The 26,943-nt window shown below is 40.4% G+C and overlaps 1 protein-coding gene across 1 annotated transcript in view; it reads right to left on the reverse strand.

The window, feature by feature from the left end:
• The window catches only part of LOC143000923 (CUB and sushi domain-containing protein 3-like), a 194,137-nt gene that overhangs the window by 104,641 nt on the left and 62,553 nt on the right, over nt 1-26,943 (reverse strand). Inside the window, exons 13-27 of the mRNA XM_076150408.1 lie at nt 26,611-26,793; nt 25,582-25,908; nt 24,879-25,073; nt 24,392-24,530; nt 23,326-23,513; nt 18,693-18,881; nt 16,279-16,395; nt 13,136-13,351; nt 11,728-11,916; nt 10,566-10,735; nt 8,615-8,771; nt 6,646-6,837; nt 3,895-4,021; nt 2,028-2,230; nt 214-405 (exon numbers count right to left, since the gene is read on the reverse strand). Of these exons, the coding sequence (XP_076006523.1) occupies nt 214-405; nt 2,028-2,230; nt 3,895-4,021; nt 6,646-6,837; nt 8,615-8,771; nt 10,566-10,735; nt 11,728-11,916; nt 13,136-13,351; nt 16,279-16,395; nt 18,693-18,881; nt 23,326-23,513; nt 24,392-24,530; nt 24,879-25,073; nt 25,582-25,908; nt 26,611-26,793 (2,784 nt within the window). The remainder of the gene's footprint in view (nt 1-213; nt 406-2,027; nt 2,231-3,894; nt 4,022-6,645; nt 6,838-8,614; nt 8,772-10,565; nt 10,736-11,727; nt 11,917-13,135; nt 13,352-16,278; nt 16,396-18,692; nt 18,882-23,325; nt 23,514-24,391; nt 24,531-24,878; nt 25,074-25,581; nt 25,909-26,610; nt 26,794-26,943) is intronic.

Here is a 26,943-nt window from a genome sequence, read left to right on the forward strand (position 1 = left end):
TGTACTCAGTCTTTGAGAGGCTGCAGAAGTAGGTATGGCAAGGACTCAATATATCTGTAGTGACTTGTTGTATGTATCTTCAAGTCTTCAATGGGAAAAAGCATGCTATAGCCCGTTAATAGAAAAACCTTCTTTCTCAGAATTCTTCTCCCCGTCTCTCCCCTCCCTTGCCTCCCTCCCTCTCCCCCTATACCCCTCACCCTTCCCTCTCACCGATGCAGCTTGGTGGGCTGGGTTGCCAGTAGTATCTATTTTCCACTTGGATGCAGGTGATTCTGCTCTCGCCCTGCAATTCATATCCTGGATCACAAGAGAAGGTCACCGAGTCACCAGGCTCCCGGCCTTCCCCGATGCGACTGCCATTCATGGGGATACCTGGATCTCTGCATGCTGTCGCAAGTGAGCCTGAAGGGCATGGATACACACGTGTCACACAAACACACACACAAGGTTTTTCAAATCATATGGTGGACAGCTGTCAAGTATAAGCTGTTGCTCAAACACAGTTACAGAACATAACAGATGACTGACGGTTAAAATCCTGCAGTGTTCTCTAATGTGTTTTCCTGAAGCACAGCTGCCGAGCAGCCCAGAGCTACAAGAATGGTCTGGTAAATCTGATGGACTCCTCAAATATACCCCAACAGACCTTATTGAGACTTAACACAGTTACTTATATTGCAGTTTTTTAGTTTGCCATCCCAAAATGAGAACCCAACTAATAAATTGGAGAGAAAATGGTTTGCCTCATCACAGATATGTAGGGATTGAAATATATTTTGGCAGATAAACAAAAAGAATGTTTAATACACTGCACCTTCGAAACGCGACATATGCTTTAGGTTGTTTTTGTTCATATTATAACGTAATACAGTGCAAAATATGTGTTGTAAAAGCTTTAACGCTTGAGGTTTATGGTTACAGAAAGGCATCTAATAAGACAAACAACAAAAATGTCCTGTACAGCCCTGAAAACTTGTGTGACAGTGGTTCAACTTCTTTCCTTCTGTAAAATGACTGAATTAACAATTTCGATTTGAAACGGATAAGAAGAAGACATGTTTTCACTCTGTGTGCACAGAGCTTGTGCAACAACAAAGGGAAAGGGTTTTTTGAACGTTGAGGCTTTACAGTTTCAAAACACATGCCAAAATGACAGCATAACATGGACATCTGTAGAATTGAGCCCTTAAATTTCAAATATTTTAGTATCATTGGTATTTTTTTAAATTGCAAACTTCTTCTGAATCCAATATAAGGTTTGCACTAAAAGTCAAGATCTATTGCTTGACACAACCATAGATTCACCGTTTGATTGCTCATTTTATAGCTGTGGAAGCTTTTTGGGACATTTATGTTCAAATTGAGAAGAAACAATCAATAATATTTTAACCAGAATTTGTGGATCTTGGACAGGAAGAATGTTCATAACTAACAGCTACTGGCTGATGCAGAGAATCCCATGTAATTGATTTCCCCATTACACTGTAAAGCCCGGACACAAAACAAAATTAAAACACTTAGAAACTAATAACATCATGCATGGTTAAATCAATGTGTTGTTATGAAGTGCTGTGCTCAGGTACTTGGTTTAGAAGCCCCGACTCATCAGAACATGCAGACTGCCTCAGAGTTAGAGCAACAGGAGCTGCACCGAGGGCTGTCAGACCTCGCAGTGGAATCGTGAAATACCAGGGATTTTCACGGCTCAACCATCCATGTATAAAGATTACCAGAAATACTGAGAGATCATCATGAAGAGAGCAGGGAGTGGAATTAAAACTCTACACTCCAGTTTGACAACTTGGTATTATATGGAGAGACATGGTGATATGGAATTAAACTTAAATATATTCCCTGTAGACTTTGTTTTCAGAAGAGCCAGTGTGCAGTGTATTGACAACATTGACACTTTTGATGCAATGCCTCACCTAAGACTGACATATTCTAGGTACAGTATGTCAGTCATTCATAAACTTCACGTTTCCAGCTATCTAGACCCACAGTGCATAATGGGAAATACTCACTGGAGAAGTCGATGGCAAAGCCGGATTTGGTGATGTAGAAGTCGGTTTCAAACTGAATAGTGACGAGGTTGAGAGTGGAGTGGATCCCCTCGGGCAGCAGTGAGCCGCTCACCTCTTTCAGACACATCTCGTTCTCAGGAGGTCCGTCCCACACCTTCAGGATGTCGTGGGACGCCTCTGTGTCGAACGCTAGGAACTGGAGACTGGAGGAGGCAAACGCAGGATCTCAGTCACTTTAAATCAAGTCATTTCAGAGCATGAGAGCTTATTACTTTTGAGGCGTAATCTGTGGAGTAGGAAATATTTGGGTCATATGGTTGGTTTAATTCTCTCCTTGTGTGTTGAACCGATGAGGGTTATTTTCACATGCATCCCCCAAATGCAACTAAACCAAATTCCCCAAATAAGGCAACCTAATTCAAAGCTGGTGCGAGCAAAAAGATGGAAGCTGTGACATCAACTGAAACCATATTAAATTGAGTTCAAAGGAAAAATCAATCTAGAAACACTGTCTGTGTGCTTTTGGGCATCTCAGTTGAGATTTGGTGCCATCAATCAATTTCTGCTAAAGAAACAAGAGAGCACAGACTTATTTGCAATCTAATCAAGTGATGGCCTGGAGCGCTTCTTTTGACGATGAATGTGTGGCTGCCTTTATGAAATCATACCATGTTTACTTCAACCTCTGCGCTCAAATGGGTTTTATTTCACAGTGGTTCTAAAAGCTCCAAACCAACAACAAAAAAATGCTTCTATGCCCCAGAAAAACTCCTGTGGGTGCTGTCACAGTGTCAACAAAGTCCCTGTCCCATTCATTGTTAATGGAGCAGCTGCAGGCTGTTTCTCCCTATGACATTTTGCTGTAGAAAAGAGTTTTTCATATTTAAAGTCAAAACAGAGCTGTGCAGCATCACATAAAACATGGTTTGGAGTGATTTTAAGGAGGGTCAAGAGCTTTTTCAGGTGTATTACAATCAACACTTTCTGTTGAGTACGGGGTCATTTTCTCTTGTGGATTCTCTTGAATATCGTCAACAAAAAGTCCACTGGATGCCTCAGATATTTTTTCTTTGTTGATAAAGCAACCATGCCAAAGGAGCTAGTAGCCAATTGCCTTTGCTGATTTAAACTTCCTTAACCACAAACAAAACAACTCATCAAATAGGGACGATTCTCCCGCTGGTGATATTAAAACTATCTCAAGTTAATGAAACCTCAAGCTGTTGTTATATGCTGCAACTTAATGACAATGTTAATTAAATCAGCCCAATGTTATAGGTACATATAAAAAATCTCATTTAAAATGAATTTTTTTCTTCAAATGTTGCTCAATATTTTAAATTATAAACACCACTGTAAACATTTTTTTTCAAATATCTGAAATTAATTCATTTATCACAGATCACATTTTTCAAGGCAGCAACAAAGACGAAAATCTATTATCAGTGAGTGTGTGTGTTTCTTATTTTTTGTTACAATTCTGATTTAAGATAAAAAAACTAATAACAGTAAAAATAACAGGTCCAATACTATAAATCACCTTTTCTTTGTTACAACTAAATTATGAGACAGGAGCCTGATCACCATATTGCTGCTTGCAGCTATAGCTGGTAATTCAATGCAGTATGTGGTCACCAGCACATATTGAGTAATGATGCTCAACACTAGCACAATACAATTAGCATATTTTGATAAAACTGCTCCAATTTTCAAAAAGTAGCCAATATTAAAGTGATTTGCTAAAATGTTATATATTGCCTGTGGTTACGTGAAAGCAATAGCCAACAATGTTTCATCCATAGTGTTTCTACAGTATATGCATGAGGGTATGGATGTAGAAGACACAGACTTTAGCAGCTTTAAATACCTCACAATGTTGCCAGAGTTAACCTCGATTGTCCACGTGCACCTCAGGTTGTTGTCGTAAGGGAAAGGATACCCAGGAGAGAGGATACGGCCTGTAGATTCACCCTTAAAACTCCCACCACACTCCGCTACAAGCAGGAACACACACACACACACACACACAGATACAAATAATAAGCCAGTGATGAGGGACGGCAAAATAATCCTAGTAATTTCAGTCAGAATTAATTAGGGGTCTTTCAATAACTTTGCAATTATGTTGTGGTTGCCAATGAAAATATCATTATGCAGCTTTGGAATATTTATATCAAAAGGATGGGTCATCTATAGATGTAAAGGAGATTCCTGCACTTTACAGGTGTTATTTTTGTACAACTGTCTCAATGACTAGTAAAGGAGGACTATGATGTCAGTTTAAGAAAGACAGATTCATACATGTGGAGATAATATCAATCAAATAAGGAAAAATAATAAAGAAGATAAATCAATCAATACAGACATAGTTACCAAAGGTTGCATGCAATTTCAGAATTGTATAATGCAAACTTGCTCTAATAAGAAAAGAAAACAAACACATTGCCGAAACGATTCACAACATCAGTATTTCATTTTATAAGGTGTTTGAATTTCAATTATAATTCAAGTCAAACGGCGTAAGAGTTCAGCTAGTTTAAACGGCAAAACCTAGATCCTTGAATCCTAAAGTCACATATTTATCATATATGTTTTTTTTCTTACATTATTATTAGGATTAGGATTTAATAATGAAACCACATCTTCACCCTATGGAGGTTCTTGACACACACACTTTAAGATTAAATTCTTCCACAGGTAGCTTAACTGGAACCAAAACCCTAAGTTTTATATCAGTGTGTGTCTGAAAGCCGAACCAGCTGTCTATAACATTTACCTGACCTGTAATATGACAGTGTGCGCCCACACACACACAGATCCCTCTCTCTCTCTCCCTCCCTCTTACGCCCATCAGTGAGCTGTGGCCTTTAATCTTTTCCCAGAAGAGTTGGCTTGTGTTTTGATATGTGCAATGTGCTCTCTGTGCCTCCATCACAATACAACTTGCTGTACCACTCACATCATGTATCTGCTGTAATTCATTACGACTGATGGCAAAACAAATGTTCTCATATCAGTTGCTCATGGATAAAGCTCCTCAACAGCCCGAATGTAATTTCTATGATTATTATGATTTTCTATTCGCAGGTGAGCGGTGACAATGGTGGTAACAAAGCTGAAGCCCCTGAGCAACCACAGAGCTGCCGCCTACAGTGTGTGTGCACATTGCTTTGGTTCTGAATTTAGAAAACTTGCTGACAGAATCCGAGCTCAGCGGAGCTTAGAGTCTACAATGAGTGCTAATGAGCAACAGTTTAAGGGACGGTTCAAAATGAACACTTTTTCTCTTTGTTTGCTAATAACAGGTAATGGGATTGAAACAAGGACTTCCTGCCTGGCCTGAGATACTTACAGATGCAAACCCTGTTTTGTCTCTAAGTATGCCCCCTAATGATGCCATTAATTAACTTTAAAAAGACGGCGTTGAGAGGAGATATAGGCTGGGCCGTGCACTGCGGGAATTACACAGCTGCAAATGTTACTGACTAAAGAAATATTGTATCTTCCAATCTGTGTTGACCCTCCCCTGGTTATCATCTTGGTGTCTATATTATGGAATGAACGGCATTTAATTAATAGGAAAATTACATTAGATTGCCAAAGCGGTAGGCTATAATAAGTTTTATAACACCGGGCACATGTAAAAGTCTTTGACAAGAGGCTTACAAATGTGGCCCCGGAGAAATGTCTGGTGTTCCCATTTCCCATTCAGCTCACAGATACAAAGCTCACAATTAATACTGACCATCCAGCCAACCAGCGCTTGTTAAACACAGTCACCTTTCTCTGTGTTCTACATTTGTGATCTTACGGATCACGCTGCCCAGCGAGACTGACGCCCTTCTGCCCGAAACATGTTTCATTGAAAAGGCACCAAGACATGCTGGCATTTAAAGTGCTATTCTGCACACGTTCAGGATGTGTAAATCATTTTTTACCCTAATCCATCACTGCTAGACATCGAGAGGCAGACACTGCCTCACAACACCTCCACCCTCTAGCAACGTGCAGGTAATAGCTTTATCATTTTTGCTGCGTCTCCATCACAACATGTGCTGAATATATAAGTGTAGCCTAAACTGTACTTCATGACCATGATTCCATCAGCAGCCTTTACGGGAAATTAGATAATTTGTCTTAAGTCCTGCAATAAAATGCAAACTGATGAAAATTGTAAATTACACTTTGTCTGAACGGAAGAGAGTCAGGGGGAAACTCAATAGCATTCAAAATTGCTGCACCGTAGTATCCTAATTGAGTCTATATAGACTGTTTCGCATCAAGGACAAAAAAGGGAGATCAATGATTCATTGCAAAGTATCGTAAGCATTTATATTCTCTCACATAATGACATGCTGTGTTGTTTTATTTCAACACAGTTCTATTAAATAGAAATCATGCGGGGCTAAATCCTGAGGATTAACACCTAGCATAGCAATGATGACAGTGTGTCTGATCTGAATAGTAATAGAAGCCACTACAGAGAGAGAAAGAGATGGACAATAGAGGGAGACGTGGAGGGAGGGAGGGAGGGAGGGGGAGAGAGAGAGAAGGGCACAGGCCTGAGAGAAAGAGGAAGATGAGCACAGAGGAAGATAATAGCCAGGTGAAGGATTACCTATACATGATGGAAGGTGATTGTCCCATGCTCTTCTCTCCCCAGTCATGCACTTGATTATGCCACTGCCATGCAGTGTGTAGCCTTGGTCACATCCATATGTAATGGCGCTACCAGCGAAATGCCCCTGGTCGCTGACTTTGAACCCAAACTGTGGCACGCCAGGATCCTCACAGTGGGACAACTCGAAGCCTGGAGGGAAGGGTGAAGAAGGCAAAACGGTTCAAGAATGATCATTTTAAGTGGCAGAGATAAACACAAATGGCTAAACCGGTCCCGTAGCCACATTTATCAGTATAGTAAGGAGTTATTGATTAAACTTTGAGGAATTAATTTCCGGTCGAGCACGGATGACAGCTGAAGTTAGAGCCACGTTTTATTGCTTGGCAGTAAAAGAGTCTTTTTGGAAAGAGGCTGCAATAACACCTTCGTAATTAAGCGCTCAATTGAGTGTGAACATTTACCATGATTGAGAAATAACCCAGTGACTCATAGCAGCGTGAGGTGATACAAAACAAATAAAAACAAGCCACAAACAAGAAAACGTTCCAATAACTCTTTCACTAGCTGTGCCTGAACTTGACCATGGCCTTTGTATATAATTCTGCTCTTTCGGCTACTAAATACGAGTGTTCTGCTATGCAGCAACAGTGACCGCACATAAACCCGGCTGATGTGATTTATGCTCTTCTCTCCCAGCGAGGTCCATGCCTGTGCCAGATGTTATGGCAGTATTACAAGTGTCATGCCTGGTATAAATCTCCAGCAGTTACAGCTCACATTTGGAAAATTACCTCAGCACTTTTGGTAGAAGAGTCATGAAAACATGATCAGATTTCATGTTCAGACAAGATTGAAGTTGGCCATACAGCACCGTCTCCTTGCCCCCCTCCTGTGCTCACATCAGTCAAAGCTCTCCAGTGGGAAAGGGTTGTCCACTCTGGCTGAAAGGTCTATGTAAATATGCAGGTGGACTATCTTATAATGTCCCATACATTTTACTTTGTGCACATAGCTGAAGTTATGATACAAGAATACATTATAATAATTAAGTGATACTTAATTATGGTAATTTTGTACTCAGAAAAAAAGGCGGCCTGTCCTTAAATCGCTGTTTCTTCTGAAGTAATTATAGCACATTCATATCTGATGGCAATTAATTCTGTCGTTGTAAATGAGTGCACATTTCTAATTACTACTTGCTTCATTATTTTTCAGATGCGAGTATTAAAACAGTTGACGGGTGATGCGAACTGCAGCCGATTGGTGTAAATTGATGCCATTTCAGCTCATATACCTTTAGGTACATGGCAGGTTGGTATAAACATCACACGCCTATGGTTGCCTGTGTGGGCCAACTGCAGATGAGGAACGGAATGGAAACTTCTTAGCATTCATATGACTTAACATGGCTCTTGGCCTGTTTCCATTCTCACCCACTTTGCTGAATTCTCCCTTGGAAAACACAATGGTAAACTAAAATATTCAGAACGGAAATATTCAGGCGGAACACAAAAACACTTTAAATTGGACTGCAAAATGCCGTGTCACCAACACATTTCTCACATCGTGGTAATGGATTAGAAACAGTTACCAACAACACACAGTCAGCAAGCCAATTAGGCAGAGAACAAAACACATTCATTGCTGGTCCTCTTAGCTACGGGAGTGACTTTCACTCACACACACACACACGCTCTCATGCGCATGTAGACGATATAAAAAAACACAAACTCCAACTATATTTCACCTGTTTGAGCAATCCACTGTTGGAACAGTAGTTGCAAAAGAAAAGACAGAAGGTGGATCCACAAATAGAAAGGAGAGAAATGTTTTTCTTCAGGACTGGAGCTGAAAACGCTGTGCTGCGTTCAAAGCCCGGGAAATGAGATAGATTTGTTCTACATAGATTTGAGATAGATCCAAGATGCCCGACCATGAGGCTTTCGGGGAATGACACAAGACTTACTACGATACGCCAGCTGGAACCCTGCGGCCGTCTCCTTCTGGTCAGAGTAGAACTCCATCCACAGATAGTTGGACGTGCTGGTGAGGGAAAGTCCCTGCATGGTTGCGCCCGCGTAGGTCCCGAGCACTGGCGCCGCGCTGTCCCTGCCATCGTATACCTGCCGCCACATAGACAAGAGCGCGGTGGAGATTTTTGTTACTTATGGGGAATGAACTTACTACAATAAAAAAGAATGATAATATTAGAAATTAAATATTAATGCTATAGAAAGAGAGCCACAATTAAAAGAAGCTATTAGTAGTGTATATCTCTTCTTTTATATGGCAACTCTACGGCAAAACCAATGTCCTAAATGAGATGTGGACAAGCCGTAATTCTGCTCCTGCCGGTTTAACTGTAGAGATGAATCAACAAGGCAGATGCAATCAAAACAAAAGGCCATTTTGAAGGCCTGCAAGAGTAATTGTTCTTTTTTTACTATGTGCTATTTTATCCACTCTTTTCATTAGAAAACCTGTGTGGGGACGAATGGCAGCACTGGGCTCGCTTTTATTGTCTGTGGTGACAAAGATGATAAAAAATATAAGTGTGTGTGTTTGTTGAAATGGGAGGAAAAATAAGCAGGAATATCCTGGTGCATAGAAACAGAAGAGAACATTTTGCGCAACTATCATGTTCCGGTGAAGAATTGTATACTATTAGACATCTGGGTTTGATTTGGATTTCAAATATCAATAGTCTAAAGTGAAATGTATTAACATGAAATACCAAAAAGATCCATCTGCTGCTTGATCCGGATCAGCAAATACAATTTAATTCACTATATTGTCAAAAGTGGTGCATCATTTGTTAAGTAATCCTGATAAGTACAGTACAAACATTCAAACAAACAGACTTCCTTGGCTTTCATATCACACAACTCAAAGATAAGCAAGTAATTTTAAGTCAATACATTTGGATTTGGCAGTGTTTTTTCAATATTTAACCAAGGGAGCTTCTAATCTTCAATGTTTTCTCTGTTTGCATAAGGTAGGTACAGTATAGCAAAACCAATGTATTCAATTACTAACAACTAGGAAGCCAAAAGCTTAAGTACAATGAGGAGTGAAATGGTACAAACATGTACAGTATCAAAACAATTGCTTTGACTAATTTCTCCCCATATGCAACCATTTTATTCTTAATATTTATTTCACAGAAACAGGGTTTTTGTTTATTTGCTGACCATTTTGTTGGAGTATTCTTTTCAAATTACAAGCATGGGACTCTTACAATACATAATTATTTCCTGACTGTGTGTGTGTGTGCGTGTGCGTGTGTGTGTGTGTTTGTGAAAAGAAATTACATAAAACCGTGTGGGCTGTTCTTTTGAAATGCTCTGAGGGCATTGTTTTTTGGTTTCCATTTTGCTACAAATCCATTTAGCTTTCTAAATTCATTCATTCCACATTTCAGTTGTTCTGAAAAATGACCAGTTGCAAGAGAATATTGCTTACAGAGTTGCATTATTGGAAATAATACGCTGTGTTAACCGGAGCTTCAAAGGAGACATCTGAATTAAAAACGAAGGCTTCTCAGATGTGAAGGAGGGACTGAGTAGGCATTTGCATTGCATCTGTCAAAAGTGTTCAAATGCCCTTGAGCAAGCAAATAAATATTTTTCTTCACATGGAGATGATGCTGTTGCTGTTTGACCTTTGCTCTAGCAAATCCCAAAACAATACTGTTTTTTGCCTACTGCCCTTTTCCACAAAACAGCACACAAATCTCTCACTTTTTTGCATAACTTAAAGTACCAGGCTCTGCCTTTTACACCTCATCAGCAACAAAATAAATAAATGACACACATTGATTTGACACAGCTCTCCACACAAGGCCTCTCTTTATTTGGAGACTGTAATATCTATTTTCTGTCAACGCAGGGGATGGAAGGGGTGCAGTGTGTTTTTACCTTGAGGATGTCACCTTGTGCAAGCTGAAAGGTGCTGGCAGTCATGTTGATGCCTTTGCCTGTCTGGACCTGGATAGTGTACACACACTCGTGGCTGTTGTCATAGTTCATTGGATAGTTGGGCGACAACAGAATCCCCTCATTGTTGGAGACGGTCGATCCACACTCGGCTGCAAGATAACACACAGAGATAAAAGACGGAATCGGTTAGGTAGCAGCAGACACGTCATAAACTGTGACTACCAAATTTGGAAAACCAGACTGAAATTAATAGACTTTATATTATTGGCACATAAGTATGTTACTAAAGACATAAAGGTAATTCTTGTTCTTTATTTGGATGGTCATAATTACAGATTCATCCAAGTGTACATACCCAATTATTACTTAAGTGTCATAATCATGCTTATCAACTGGCACTGACACATTGTGTAATATTGAGCACACCATTTAACACAGTGTGTAAAAATGTTACAGGCATCTTTTCTTTCCCCTGCCGTTTTTTTTTTTGCACCACGCCAGAACAAAACAGCAGCGGAACACTTTCCCAAATGAGCTGCTCTGAATCAACAGGCCAAAAGCAAAGATACAGTTTTAGACTGGGAGTGACATGACACAGCTCCAGTTTATTCATTTGCCTTTACAAAAAGGAGAAATAACGCTTTAGACGACATTATAAATTAAATGGAGCCACCGCAAGTTGGAAACCTTGCATAAGTGTTTTTCCTCCAGCACCTATAGTATCGTCATGTAATATTCATGCCCTCATAACAGTTCCTTTTTCACCACGGCAGCAGAGTGGTGTGCCAGAGCCAGGTGTTTGTGAACACACATTAAGCACTCCATTAGGGGGTGTGATGGGAATACTTTAAATGACACTATGCCTCTGCTGTGACATTATCTCTGGAGTAAACTCTCACGATGTGCAAGTAATCTGAGGTTTCTCTGAGGGGAAACTTACTTGCCGGATTGCATTTCAACCCAGCAGCTGGAAACATCCTAAACACACAGTAGGCTACTTCAGAAAAGTCAATTTCTTAACGTCAAGGCACCAATTTAAGGCTTGTGTATGTGGAAAAATCCAATAATGAGCCCATTGTAAGTCATGCATTATGTATACAAACATGAAATTAAATGGAATAAAAAGCAGCTGACCACGTACCCACACACCTTGGCAGAGGGGCGCTCCACATGCGGCGGCCACCTCCCAAGCACACGATCTCCTTCACCCCCTGCAGGCGATAGCCGGTGTTGCAGTGGAACCCCAGGGAGTCGCCGATGCCAAACCTGGAGCCGGTGTGCCAACCAAATCGAGGTTTGCCCGGGTCCTCACAAGGTTCCAGATCATATTCTGGAACCAAAACAGAATAGCGTATTGTATTAATTTATAGAATATCTTTGCTCCATTTATGCAATTGTGTTTGTGCCTTCAACATTCTTTGCGAAAGTCTCTTCCTATTTCTCAAGGACACTTCATCAGGTTGGAACAATTGCCATGAGCTCGAACTTTGGGGGCTCTGCAAAATCTAGGTCACCCAATGCGCCATACTATCACAATACACATGATGTTGGTTGCCTCATCATGTGAGATGGCGATCGAACTCCATGCAGGAAAGGAATAACGGGAGAGGATAACATCTCTCCTTTGATTTGGCCTGCATCGCTCTGATGGCCTCTCTTTGACGCCAAGCAGAAACATGTATCGACTTTAACACTGCACCGGTGATGTAGCTTGATAATATTGGCAAATCATCAGCAAAGGTCATAAAAGGTTGAAAAATGAATTCTAATTAGTAAATCTATAGAGGCTAATTGCAGCGCTCGCAAGAATGTACACAAACTATTGGATAATTTCATGAATATTCAAGAGCGCACAAGTCGTGCTTCACTTCTGCGAGCAGCAGGCAAACGTTTAGCCAGACTGTGCATGAAGCTGTTTTGTTCTTACTCCCTCTCTCCAATTCACTTTCTCCACCCTCTTCATCTCCACTCACCATCACCATCTGTCTCATCCTCTCTTTCTCTCTCTCTCTCTGTCTCACTTCTTCTTTCTTGGCGTTTGTGTGTGCGCGTGTGTGTATGTGTGTGGGCAGTGGGGTATCTGTCTGAGAATCCTGAGGATCCAGACCCCTTTGATGATCATTCCAGTCATGGTCAGACACTCTGCACCTGAGTGACACTGTTGTCTCTTAATTATTCTCCTCTCATCAGCGCAGCCTGAGGCACCGTCTACCGTAAGCCTGCACCCATTCTGACTGACAAATCACTCCTCATATGTTACCTTACACACGCTTTAGAGAGGCTTAGCTCTTTTGATCTTATCATCGAGCGAGCTGTCTCTCTCTCTTTATCTGTCAGCATCTCTTTCACTTTTGCTTTTCATCCTCCCCACTCCCCAACAACTCAATCCCCTCAGCCATGATTTTGGCATCCTAGCTTCTCATCTATCTGCTCCCTCCACCTCCACACTATTCCCTTTTTCCATCTTCCCTCCCTCCCTTCCCTGGCCGTGCATATCTGTACAACTAGAAATAACCTCCTTTCATCCCAAACTTCTCAAGCCATCTTACCTGAGAAGGAGATATTAAATCCCTGCAGTGATATAGAGAAGTCAGAAATGAAGCGTAGCTGGGCCTTGAAGTTCCCGTACAGGCCAGCGTTCACGGACGCGGGCCTCTCTGAGCCGGTGAGTCGAGCCAGCGGCTGAGCGAAGCTCCCGTTCTCAGTTATCAGAAGGTAGTCATGATGATCCTCCAGGTGGAAGGAGTGAAAAGTGAACTGGACACCTTGGAAAGGAGAACAAGAAACTCTTCACACAGGTTTCCAAGTAAAAAGGACATGATATTGAAAGACAATTCAATGAAATAACCACCTCGTTCCACTTCAGCAGTCGTTAAGAAATGGATCCATTGAATAAACATTAAATTGAACATAACCAAGGTAAAGCTTATTCTTTGTTTTGATTTCAAATGTCACTATCCAGACAGCAACCCGTACAGGTTTGATTCTATGCATTAATTCCCACACCAGCAAGAGGAATGATATTAATAATAATAATAATAATCCAATACTTGGAGATCTCAGCAGACATGTGGGCTGAGAAACCACATAAACACAATGTCACCAGTTCAAATCTCGCTGTTTCTCTTTCACCCGATTCCTGTGAGTCATACCCTCACTGTGCTGACTAATACAGACAAATTATAGATATAGAAAAAAATATTGAAATGGAAATAGAAAACAGAACACTTAAAGAGAACCAGAGAGGTTTCAAACGCAATTTCAAAAAGCGAATAGAGGAGAAATCTTCAAATGAAACGTAATTTTCTTCCGAAACTTTTCCTCTCGTTTCTTTCAGGCTTTATCAAAATGACATTTTCATTTATAAAAAAATTCAAGCTGAATGGGGCGTGTCATTTCCATCAATCAATGCAAGAGCAGAGGGTCAATGTTACTTTTTCCACCTGCACATCCGCCCACCTTGTAAAATTTTAAACCCATAGGACACACAAGGTGACAGCAGCCAGAGAGAACTGCAGGAATAATGTGACTAGAATTGCTATTTTACTGCTTGATAGAATTGAATGTTTGTGAAATCATTCTCAACTTTATATCAACAAAGCATACAAGGCTAAATACTACGACAACATACACTTTACATCTAATTCTTCATTCCTTCCATGACAGCTGCTTTTTTGCTCTTTTTCTCTATAATGATTGACTCCATTTTAATGCCGTCTGTTGAATGTGTTTTATTGTGACTAATGTCCTACAAAAATGTGGCTCTTCATAAGTAAAATGCCAAAGACCATGAAATAAATAAAATACAATGATTTATTGCGTGGTTTTTATCACAGAGATTAGAAGGAAATTACCAATTAATCAAGATCCTTCCTCATTTACAAGGCATCCCAACATTTTAATTGGTGTTGTATATTTGTAATTACTGAGCAGAACAGCCAGTAAATGTGAATGTGTCTTCCAGTCAGTGGCCACAAAAGCTATGGAACTATGTAGGACATAACACAATAGTGCTATAACATAAGAAAAGAGGCAATCTGAAGCCCTTATAGAGCCATTAGGTTTTTTGTTACCCTCTTAAAACAAGGGTCTTTCTTAAAAATATGTATTTGAGTGAATCTGACAGAAATGACAAGTGAAATCAAGTCAGTCATGAAAATAGGACAAACAAAAACAAAAGGTAGCAAAGTGTCATTTGATAATGGCGAATCACCTACATACGTAAGAAAATCAGGCGTCTTTGTATTTCAATTATACTGTTTGTCATGAAAGGGTATTGTGTGAAGGCTGATGGCAAAATATATTTCTCTATTCTCAACTAAATCCAGACAAGACTAATGTCAGCCTCAAATGGCAAAGTAATAAATAGGTATACTGAGAGAGACCAAATTTAACTTGTTGTTGGAAGGAGCAGAACATAAATCCACATCTTCAAACAGCTCAGAATGATCAGACTGCTTATAGGTCAGGGGAACTTACAGAACCAACACCCACCCAAAGGAGACAATAAAGGTCTTAGGTTTTGAGAACAGGAAGAATTTGTAAGATACAAAGAATACAAGTTGGTATTCCAGCGAACCGGTTAGTGGAAAAGCTATGGTGGAAATGTAGGAGGTAAACGTCTGTAAGGATTGGCTACCAGTCGCATAACTGAAAACCAGAAATAAAACAATCAAATAAAACAAAATCAATAAAACTCAGGTACCAGAGTTCTCTTACTGTACGAGGTGAACAACTGAAATGCCAGAGCTGTTCATTAGTTGTTCACAAGCCAGCTGAAAAGTTTATAAAATGCAATCTTATCCTGGCAGGGTTAAAGTAAATGCCATCTAACGGATGTATAAAATAACTTCAAACGTTTGCTCAATAACTGAAACATAAAGTGGCTACACAGCAGATAAAGAAGAGCTCCAAATTAAATTGAATCTCGTATACTGGGATACACTTTACTGAAATGTTGAGGCTGTTAGCGTGGTTAAGGACTATAACTATAAACCTGTCCTGATTTACGCAGGTAATATTAGAGTCTATGAATGGTCTGTGTAAAGTAAACAATAACCCCATTTCTAAGCCTAGAGTGCACACAAAGAGGATATACGTCTGCCAAGTCCCAGCAGTGCTCAGATTTAGATTTTTGGCAATATAAGAGACTTTACTATCATTACCTTGAAAGCAAACATTTTATCAAGCAAATACTTCCTACAGTGGCACCATATCATCCTCCACTGGAGCTACACCTGAAAAGACGTATATATAATATCTCCTCAATAATGGAATATTGTAAAACATCACTTTACACAGTAGTTGTATATGTCCTTATTTCATACCTTATTTATGACAGGAAAACACCTCAATTCTGACCGATCAGGGGGCAGACACAGATCATATATCATGTCTTTTAATCTGCTAAATGCAGATCAATATTGATAATTCATCATGGGATTTATATGCCCGATTTCTATTCCCGTTAAAATTGATGACTCAGTTTGTGACCATTGCTGAATCCTGCATCCCAATCTGGATCCGCCTCAAAATCAAATCAATTTTCCCTTGACCCATGTCCCACCTTTACTGGAAAATCCCATTTAACATGAGATATTCTACTAATAGACAGACCAACACATGCTGCACAGGTAATAAACATGGGTCCTGTTCAGAATCGCTGGGATTCTTACAAACATTCCTACTATACCTTTTCCGTGGCTGACCTCCACAGTCCACGTACAGTTTAATGAGTTGGGATACAGCTCAGGGTACCCAGGTGATAGGATGATCCCACCAGGTCCTCTGATCTCGCCACCACATGAAGCTGCATAGAAAGGGAAGATAATGAATCATAACAGTGACTAAAACACCAACAAATCCTTCACCTGAAGAAAGAGGAGCCATTCCAATGAATAATACATCTGGGCTTTATCACATCCTGTTCTTCAATTCAAACAGAGAGCAATCTGCCAGCACGTTTTCTTTAATCCAAAACAACCAAACGCCCTACAGCAACAATAAATAATTCATTAAGTCATTCCTCTATCCATATAGTCTACACTTTTATTACATTTTCAGAGAGTCTTAAAATCCATTAAATCTACTTTGATTATACAAGAACTGCACAAGGCAAACACGAGGCAGATTAGAGCATCAGGCTACATTTTTGATGGACTTTGAAGTAACTTGGAGTTTCTGTAAACCATCATCCTAATGCTATATGCTATTATTTTTAATTCAAGAGGGGCTGGTAATCTAGCTGCTACCCATCATGTGAAAGAGGCTACAGATGAGCCGACAGTTATTGTTGTGTAAAAGGAGCTGTTAGCAGTCACCTCACTTACACACAGCTCCCTTCATGTTGATTATTGACACATACTGTATAATTCACTGTCAGAAAGCTCCTTATCTCGCCCGTGCAAGTTAATGAGATGAAGCTGTACTCTCATTGGCTGCTGCTGAGCAGAAGGTTAATATTCCAGCCGTCTGAAGGTTAACAGGTCTAATTGGATATTGTCCAAACTCATCGTCATGTTTTCATGCTGTCATTGCGTTTTGCCTAAAAGGTTATATCACATAAAGGGCAATGCTTTTAATGCGTCACAAGAGCATGCGTGTGTGTGTGTGTGTGTGTGTGTGTGTGTGTGCCTGTGTGTGCGGTTTGACTTACATCCCAAATTCTTGGATGCCCTCCTCAAAACACCACTCCCTGACAAATATTAGTAGAAACTCTTGTGCATGTACGTAGTTTCAAAGTAATAAATGTCATAAGTGTTTTGGAGGATGGCTTAAATGCCTCAGGCTCCACAGCTGCAAACCCCCACCACCCTCTTATCCTCTCTACCTCCACCCTTGGGCCCTGCTCCGTGCAAAACACAGCAAGACCTGAATCCTTACCCACCAACAAAATGATAGAAAATTATTTATTAATGAGCCCAAATTAGATAAAGTCATTAAAAGTTGATGAGTACCCTTGGCAGCTGTTTTACATTAGAGGTTCTATAGGCAATGATCCAAGGCATTTGACATCAACTGGCACACGTCTCAGCAAAAATGACTCTCCAAGATCTGAATGAAATTTTCATGACAATCAGTGGAATCATATTCGCAAGAACCTGTGGTGCCTTCTGCCAGCACTAACATCTATTTAGTTCCTTATATGCTTTCATCTGACTGGAACTACTTGTCAAGTCAAAATGGCATGCAACATGTCTTCCAGCAAAAGGCAGGAATTCCAAGGCAGTACTAAATTTGAACAACCTTTATTATAATGTGGTTATTACATTAAGACACACTCCAATAGATAGCATTTATAAGTGTTTCATGTCCGGATGAATGCTTTCCAAACCACAACGCAACAGCTTCTGGATTATTTTTATATGATAGCCATAAGTAATAATAATAGGCTTTTATACCCTGCTTGGAGTGTCTTAATAAAAAAATGTTGTAAATGCAGGTAACGTTTATTTCAAATCTATCCCAGAAATGCACCATATCGACCAAATCAGGTTTCATAACACCCCACATCAGCTGTTCATACAAGACCTCATAAAAGTAACTGAGTAAAAACCATTTTGACAAATGTTGGATTATCACTTACAGACAAGTGCATTTCCTTGAACTAACATTGAGATATTTTAGTAAAGTGGTTTATATCCCCAGTTGAGGATGTGATCCCAGTTGAGGATATAAACCAGGGAATTAATTCTGTCATATTTTAAGGTTTAAAAGATGTGAAGAACATCACTGAATACCAGCTGGGGCGGAGCAGATCCCAGATGCTGAGTTGTATATAAATCTCCCAACGTACTCAGATCAAACTGCAGCTTACGGCGGCCCTCCCTGGACACCTGCAGTGCCATCCTGAACACTAAATAAGGTCAGTAAGGTCATCTTGTAGCAGAACCACGCCAGGCTCTGTGTCGGGTGGACCCAGGAGACAGTGGTGAAAACTGTTGTGCTGAATGGTGAGCGGAGAGCAGCTGAGGGCCTGCATGCTGAGTGTGAGGTGTGACATTTACTTGAAAGAATCCAGTTGTTATGGCGTCCATGCAAGAGACAGTAATTGACTAGATACATCTTTACATATCCTATATCTAAAGAATGCTCTCATTGACCTACCATCACATGTGGGCAATGGATGACTCCAAAAGTGGTTCTTCTCACAAGTCAGTATTTCTTCATGGCTCAGTCTGTATCCTGGATCACACTGAAAGGACACCGTGGATCCAATGGACAGGTCGTGGTTTAATCGCACACCATTCACTGGTATACCAGGATCCATGCAGGAGTATGTGTCCAATGTGACAACTAGGGGAGATGAAACATTCATTTCTTGAGTAACATTCCAGTACATATACTGTATATTACATAAGGTAAGCAGTAGCAATGTAAGTCAGAGTAAAATAATACACTAATCTCATAACAACCAGATCATTTCAAGCATAAGTAACAGGACGACTTTTACATTTTGTTCTATCCGTATAACTGCCAAGGCCATGAAGCTGCAATTTTCCAAAGCGAGGGATTTGCCTTGACACGCACCGCCAAAGCTTCCACAAAATGGAGAAAAATATTTGTTCAAAAAAGTGAAACGTTTCACACAATAGCAAAGGCAGTTATATGACAAGGCGCAGTCGAGACATTGTGCACTGTTTACGGAGGCAGTTTGTGACTCAGTCTGACTGCTGTGATGTTTGACAGTTTCTTTCTTTGCATCCCTGATGAAGCCGTCGAAAGAAGAAAACAAAAGGGTTCATCTTCATGCTGTGCTTTTTTTTGGGAAGGTGTAAATTTAAGCAAGTCATTCACTGGGAGAATGTGAGACAGCCGATGCTCTGGGTGGGGAAGAGAAAGCTCAGGGCAATGCTTTCATGAAGAAGCTGAATTTGGGTGAATGACCTCTATGAAAGCACATAAATATTCTACCATTCCGTTCTATATATACGCGCTACCCTGCAAATTCTGTATCTTGTAACAATACATTTGTCTTTTGGTTGTGCTCCTTGAACGAGCCAGCTGTGTAAGGAGTCCCTGCTTCCCCTTCTCATCTGCAGTGATGCAAGCTGCAGAGAGCTACCCCCCGTTTTTCACTGTGACTCCCCGTACTGCTCTCTCTGGACGTCTTCCAAGTAAGGTTGCTTTTGACGCACTACAATATGCTGATTTTGGGCAAGGAATGAGAACTGTTGTATAAGTTGTTATCAGCCTGATTGTGGGTAAGCTACTCCAGGCTAAGCTCAGTCAGCAGTTGTAGTTGCTGTGTATATTAAGACCTTACTCTAGCTGTGTCACAAAGGATTCTGTCTTGACCTTGACTTGCTTTCCACCTACTGATGCAAGATGTCAGTAATGCCTACCTAACATTGCATGATGTTTAGCTGTGATTCTTCCAGTTCCAGACAAACTTTTTAGATACGGGCAGCACAAAATCTGAGATGCAGTTCTATTTAGAGTTGATCTATGAAAATACTGTCAGTTGGCAAAGAGCAGCTCAGCGATCGATTCAGAGGTTGTGTAGTCTGAGTTTGCATTACGCTCATACTGTGATAGAAAATGTAGTATTTATACAATACTTAAGAAGCCTGTTTTTAACACGAGCCCAACAGTGCATACATACCGCACTATATTTGCAAACCGTACCCTTAGTCAAAGAATCTCTTCCCTTATTCTGTCATTGCAATCTGTCAACTCAGTGAGACCCTTTGCTAAACAGGCCTACTCAGACACCCCGCTGTGCTGCTGAGTGTCATGACAGGATGGAACGTGTATAAGATCTGAGTTCTTGTAAAGCGTCTAACCTGCCTTATATCATCAAGATATTAGTGACCCATTTCTATTTAATTATAAAATCATTTAAAGGATGACAAAGATCAAATAATTCTGTGCTTCATTGTCCAGATATTTTAGCATCAGTTCATAGCAAAAATCTATTAAGATGAAGTGGTCCATTGCTCTGCACTTCATGACTAATTACAATTATGAGGGAGCAGCTTGTGAAATTGAGAGACAGACTTACAAATTTGTGGGTACGGATTATTAAACTGAGAGGACAGGTGTCAAAAATCTGTGGGGACAGGTAAGAAATCTGCACACAAAGTCTCAAAATCTGTACATATGTTTTAGAAATGTATAAACTGAAAGCAACAAAAAAAAAAAAGCCCTGCAGGAATATGTTGCTGTGACATAATTTATTGTGCCATTAAGACAAATGTCTTTATTTGTTATGGACTCACAGCACTGTTGATCTATAACAACACATAATTAAAACCCCATTTACAAAAAAATAGTTTAATAAGGCATTCCGTGTAACAAAATTCATGCAACAGCATAATCTTGAGTTCAGCAGATCTGTTCAAAATAATGTGTAATGGAATTTAAAAAACTATTTAATGATTTGATTTGAATTCAAGACCTTGCATACACAGCCTGTAGCGTATATAACTTAAAAGTAATATTTACATAGAAGCAAGTCCCATCAGCGAGCTTCTCAAGTTGCTTGGACCACAAAGCATTTCTTCAGAATAAGATATTAAGTTAGTCAGTATCAGCATCTTGGGTCTTCAGTCCAGTTCTGTTGCTGCAGTAGTTTTAGGTGATTGACCCAAGTCAAAGGACTTAAATGTGTCAGCAAATAGCACCCTGCTCATTGTGCGACGTCTCCCTGGCATCAGCGACTGGAAGGCCAGAGTGAGCACATTTAAAGGCCCAGTACAAAATATGAGATCATCCTGCAGACACTAACAGGATGCACACCATCTCACCGTGTCAAATAAATGCAGTCAGTTCAGAAATAGTTCAGGGCAGATTGTGATCAATTCTAACAAAGTCCACTACAGTTTATGTTATCAGCCTGCGGAAATGTCTAAGTGCTGCGGGGGTTAAGAATGACAGCTAGATAGATGATGCAAAAGGTGATACAGCCAAACACCAGATCATCATCAGAGACACTTTTAAAAGATCTCATAAAAACAGGATGATTTATTATTATTTTCACAATCTTATGAGCAAGACCTCATATTTTAACTCCCATGTCTCACACCCTTTGTGTGATAATTTCAATAAGAGAGCTCAGCATTGTAGCATTAATTGGCTACTGCTGTAACTGGCATCCGGTGTGCAAGAATTTGGGGGAAAAAAAGAAAAAAAGTCGGCAGTATACACACACACACACACACACACACACACACACACACACACACACACTCACTCACTCACTCACTCACTCACTCACTCACTCACGCACGCACACACACGCAATAAAATACTGCATGGTAAAAAATATTAATCATTATAACAATTACCAGGAGTAATATTAGAAAAAATACTTATTGGGTTTACACAGTTTAATACACGTGTTTTAGTGTTTTGTAATTGGATGGATCTAAGTTACCTTTTACATAAAAGGCAAATGATGAAGTGTCTCTGTGCCTCAGTTTTTTCATAACATAATTCAACGGCGATATTTTGTAGGACCAATTTTACAAATGAACTAGACTGAGTTTCCCCAAAGCATTTCAGCAATAAAGACATGTTCTAAATTGCAATGAAAGGAGCTAATATGATCGTAGTGTTATTGCTTTTCGATAGCCTCATCAGGAAAAGAGAAATGCACTTGAGAGTGAAACATAATAAGACAAAGGCACTTGCGGTCTACTTTCAGTCAATAATACAGACCTAATAACAAACTTTGTCTTATGAATCACATCTGAGTGACAAGGGTAATGGTGCAAGTGCAAACCATGGTGAAAATAGATCCCATTGTATCCAGAGCATTTGCAGATTTGATATTTCAAAGTCTTCCGCTCAATGCATAATGATGTAAAGAGAAAAGAAAAGCTTCGGCAAGAAAACAACGTCCCCAGGGAACGGAGAGTGTTTGCCCAGGCGATAATTACTGGAGTATTCAATTATGTACTGAGAGCTAAGAGTTGTTTTGTCTCTGACTGGTTTCTCATGCCGTGGCCCATAAACACCTTTAAACTGTTTAGCTGCTTTAGCTCAGAGTTCATGAAGCAAAGATGGTGGACCTTGGAGAAAAGAAATGAACAGGGTGATTTTGATGACGGTCCATAAATTTTGAGGACAGAGACAATTGGAATCTGGAATAATGGCATCAAGCAATTTTTTTGTCTGATTTAGTCCTCTGACATAAATCTGTAGGATAGGATGTTTAATGGAACTCTTTCAGCTTCTATGTTTGATTAGGTTCACAATATATGGCACGATGTAAAGAATTCAATTGCTTACATTAATTAAGATCCAAGAACATTTATGTCTTCTTTATGTGTTAAATTTATGGCTTTTATGTCACCCTGAGGCCACCCACAAACCCCTCAGACAACAGGCCCAGTCTACACTGGGGTTTTAAAACTGCCCAAAACGCAACAATTAGGTAACAATGTTGGCCCTGGTCTTACCCCAAAAAAATAGCAATGAAGATTCTGCATTGTAATTCTTCACTTTTTCACCCCAGAGCCCAACATGAATAAATTTAGTATCACCCTAGGAACTGAGGCTCATTAAAATATCAGCAAAATTGCTTTAATGATGACGCTCCTGTCGTGTCAACACAGATTCGGTCTTCAGTTTAAGGAACTACATCAAATGTTGCAAATGTAGCAAAATGCAACAACCATCTCAAATTATTTGTTTCAAAGAACCATATTTTCAGATCCCAAGAATATGTTTTTTAAATAATCATTACACACACAGTTTCATATAACTAACGCATTAGTATAACAGGCGCTCTCACCTTCGTAGAAGATTTTGAAGCCACTGTTTGATCGACTGTTATCGGTGGTGAAAAGCAGGTACAGGAAGTTGTTGGTGCTAAACAAGAACTGAGGAACCTGGGTCCCATTGAACGAGCCAACCAGAGGGGAGAGAAGGTTCGGTCCATCGTGCACTTCCAGGAAGTCGTAACTGAGCTCAGTCTGAAACCTTAGACGTAGAAAGAGAAACAAACATGAGGGATTGTTGAGCAGACGTAATTTGTGTGCAAGCCAATACTGCTCTGGTGATCGGCTTTTTGCTTCTTTGACACGGTTTAGCTTTGTGTCCACAGAGCAAATATTGTAATTTATTTAATTGGAGGGAAATAATTTGCACTGCCAGCCTTCCAATTACTGTGAATAAGATGATGGATTTTTTTGGAAAACCAAGTTGGCAGGGATCTGGGCTCTCTGTCTCTACAGCTAACTGACTGCAGCAGCAAATTCCAAATCGACAATCTCTATTGGGACAAACAAGGGCTCAAACACCTTACTGTTGTTAACAATGAGGGAAAAAAAGTGAGCATATTGCAACTGGTGCCATATTACATCATATAGACTAAACACAGGGAAACCTCATCTCATTTGTCAGGGATATGAGATCATTTTGTCAGTGAGAAATAACTGACGGTGCAAATGAACACTGGGAGGATTTCTTTTTTATATGTTCAGAAAAAATAATCTTAAAGCACTTCTACCTATTTCAGTTCCAAGGGAAATTGAGGGGAAGGCAGTCGGAGCAATAAATAATTACCCGAGGCTTTCAATATTTTTGGGAAACTAGGTCCAGCTCTGCATTCCACCTTCTCTTGCTGACTATTTCCAACTCCGATCGCTCAGGTGAGTCTTGTTTCTGCCAACATATGGGCTTATATTTGTGTGTGTCTGTGTGTGTTTGTGTGAACTGAGCAGCTCGTCACGCATTAGTATAGTAAGAGAGCATACTTAACATATTACTTACTTTTTCATCTGCATCTTTGTGTGTGTGCGAGCATGTGTGTGTATATTGTTGCCACGGCTCAGTTGTTGCAACGCCGTTTCACAAACCTGTCAAAGCTGATTTTGATGGAGCGTCCTGGCTCTGCCTCAATGACCCACTCACAACTCAGGGAATCTTTGTAGTAGCCCGGCCACCCCGGGGAGAGGATGACACCAGAAGGCCCTGAGTAGTGGCCTCCACAAGGAGCTAGAGAGGTGGCGAGGGAGGAGATGGGTGGGAGGGATGGAGAAGTTATAAATAGGTTGTGGAGAGGAGGTGGTGGACGAGAACAAATACAGTGAGGAGGGATGGAGAGAAGTTCTTTCAACATGAAATAAATACTGAATGAAAGTAAAACTTTAGGATGAGTCACCAGAGGAGTGGAGTGAATACCTGGAAATAACACTGCCTCATAAATCCTCATAAATGCAGTCTGCACATAACCCAAACACTGGGTAATGAAAATGCCCTCTTTTTCTTTGTCTTCCTAACACAGCAGTCCATCTAGCAATCCACCATTAACACACACGATTATTAGGTATTCCATTCCTCTACCTTCACATTTGGGAATGAGTCCGCTCCACATAACCTTGCCCTCCTCCAGATGGCATGTGACGGTGTCCGCCCCTTGTGTTTTGATGAAGCCCTCCTCGCAAACCACAGAGATGGAGCTCCCCAGTTGGAAACTGTCGCCAAAGCGCCTGGCATTTAACGGGATGCCAGGGTCAGGGCATTCATTATGGCCAAAAGCTTGTAAAGAGAAGAAAGAGAACAAGATCTAGTGACCAACTTTCCCTTTGGTGAATGAGAAATGGGATCTTTGCAGAGTAAGCAGATGGGGGAAATGGATGTGGCCATCTGCTAGAGAGAACAAGGTAAAAAAAAGTATAACACAAGCCTGCTTTGTAGACCTGAGGGTAACAATGGCTTTTGTCTATAGCTTGTTGTGCCTTCGCTGGGACAAAAGATAATTACAGTGGCTTTGTATTAGACACTGTGGCACAAGATTTAGCTACTGTACGCACCGTTTGAGATACTGCAGTAACTTTCCTGCAGCACTAATACTCAAAGAACAACAGACTTTAGTACCTGACAGAGATTATACACATACTACATGTGTAAGACATTTCGAGGAGAAGGGTTGAAGTTCAGTTTCTCATTTATAGATTTGTTTCTGTTTGGATAGATTTTTTAATAATGTTGTTCCTGAGTATATGTCACATATTTCCATGAATAAGTAGATCCAGCAGTTACTCACTGCTATAAGTGATGTTGAACCCTCGCCCCGACATAGAATGATCAGCCTGAAATTCTAACTGCAGAATGTTGCTGTTGGACGTCAGGTGAGAGGGAACCTCCGCCCCCGAGAAGCGACCCAATATTGTGGCATCTGATTGGTCCCCATCTTTGATTGTGAGGAAGTCATAAGGTGGCTCCAGGTCAAAGTCATTGAAGGCCAGGTGGATTCTGGAGCCAGGCTCCGAGATGATCAGCCACACGCAGTTCAGGTTGTTTCCATAGCCTTCTGGGTAGTCAGGGGACAACACCGTTCCCATGGGAGCAGTGAAGTTAGAGAAACAGGGGACTGTTAAAAGAGAGGAGAGGAAAATAAATAATAAATCATTCCGAAAAGTTGAATATCCCCAGCGAGACAATTCACTTTCCAGTTGGTTGCTATGCTTGGTCATCACTCCGCTGTGTAGATTGTGTCATGACAATATCAGATGCAAAGAACTGTATAGAACAATGTCAGTATTGTATAACTAGCTCAGCAAGAAGGAGACAGCATGACTCCCATGGGTGCTGAGTAGTTGGGGAAACATGAGAGTGGAAGGCAGAGGGGAAAAAAGAGTTAGCGTACAAAAATATAGAAATGCAGTGATATGGGCTCATATGAATGTGGCACTCTGTCCCAATGGACAAGGTTAACTTGACTAGATTTTGTTATGGATGTGGTGCAGGTATATATCATGAGTGAAAGTCACAGGAGGGATATACAGGGCGGTGTCTCCAGAAAGGAAGACCTATAGTAATGTATATTTCTGTGCTCTAGAGTATTTCCATAGCATAACTGTGTCTTCTTTCCCTGCCTAACAAGGCAACCACATGCTATCAATTTCCCTTTTCAAATTACATGTATTGCTATTTGCACACAACAGGCAGCATGGTCATTTCACAACAATGTAATTCATTGTGCAATAGCTTTTTGCTTTGTGCGTTGCAAACTTTCCAGGCATATAACTAATTGCTTCATTTGCCAGAATAGGAGAGAGGGAATTGAACTCACATATGCAGATTGGGATATTAGCAGACCACTGATTGTTGTTCTGGCACGTTATCATCCGCTCTCCGATCAATTCGAATCCAAACTGGCATTCAAAGCGTAGAACGTCTCCGTTTAAGAAGCCACTACCCTGCTGGTAGCCGTACAGGGGTGTACCAGGGTCTCCACAACTCTCTTTGTCAATTTCTGTGGGTATGAGAAGGAGGAGATGGTAAAAGAGAGAGGGGGGGGTAGAGGATTAAATCAATCACTTTGAGGTCGTTTTTAAACATAATCTTTAAAGGCCCAGGTGAAGAGTGTGAAAAGCCTTTTTCAGAAGGAGATAAAGAAAAAGAG

Source organism: Genypterus blacodes, unplaced genomic scaffold (genome assembly GCF_046128005.1).
Source record: "Genypterus blacodes isolate CSIRO-AG114 ecotype Tasmania unplaced genomic scaffold, CSIRO-AGI_Gbla_v1 ptg000052l_1, whole genome shotgun sequence".
NCBI classification, from domain to species: Eukaryota; Metazoa; Chordata; class Actinopteri; order Ophidiiformes; family Ophidiidae; genus Genypterus; species Genypterus blacodes.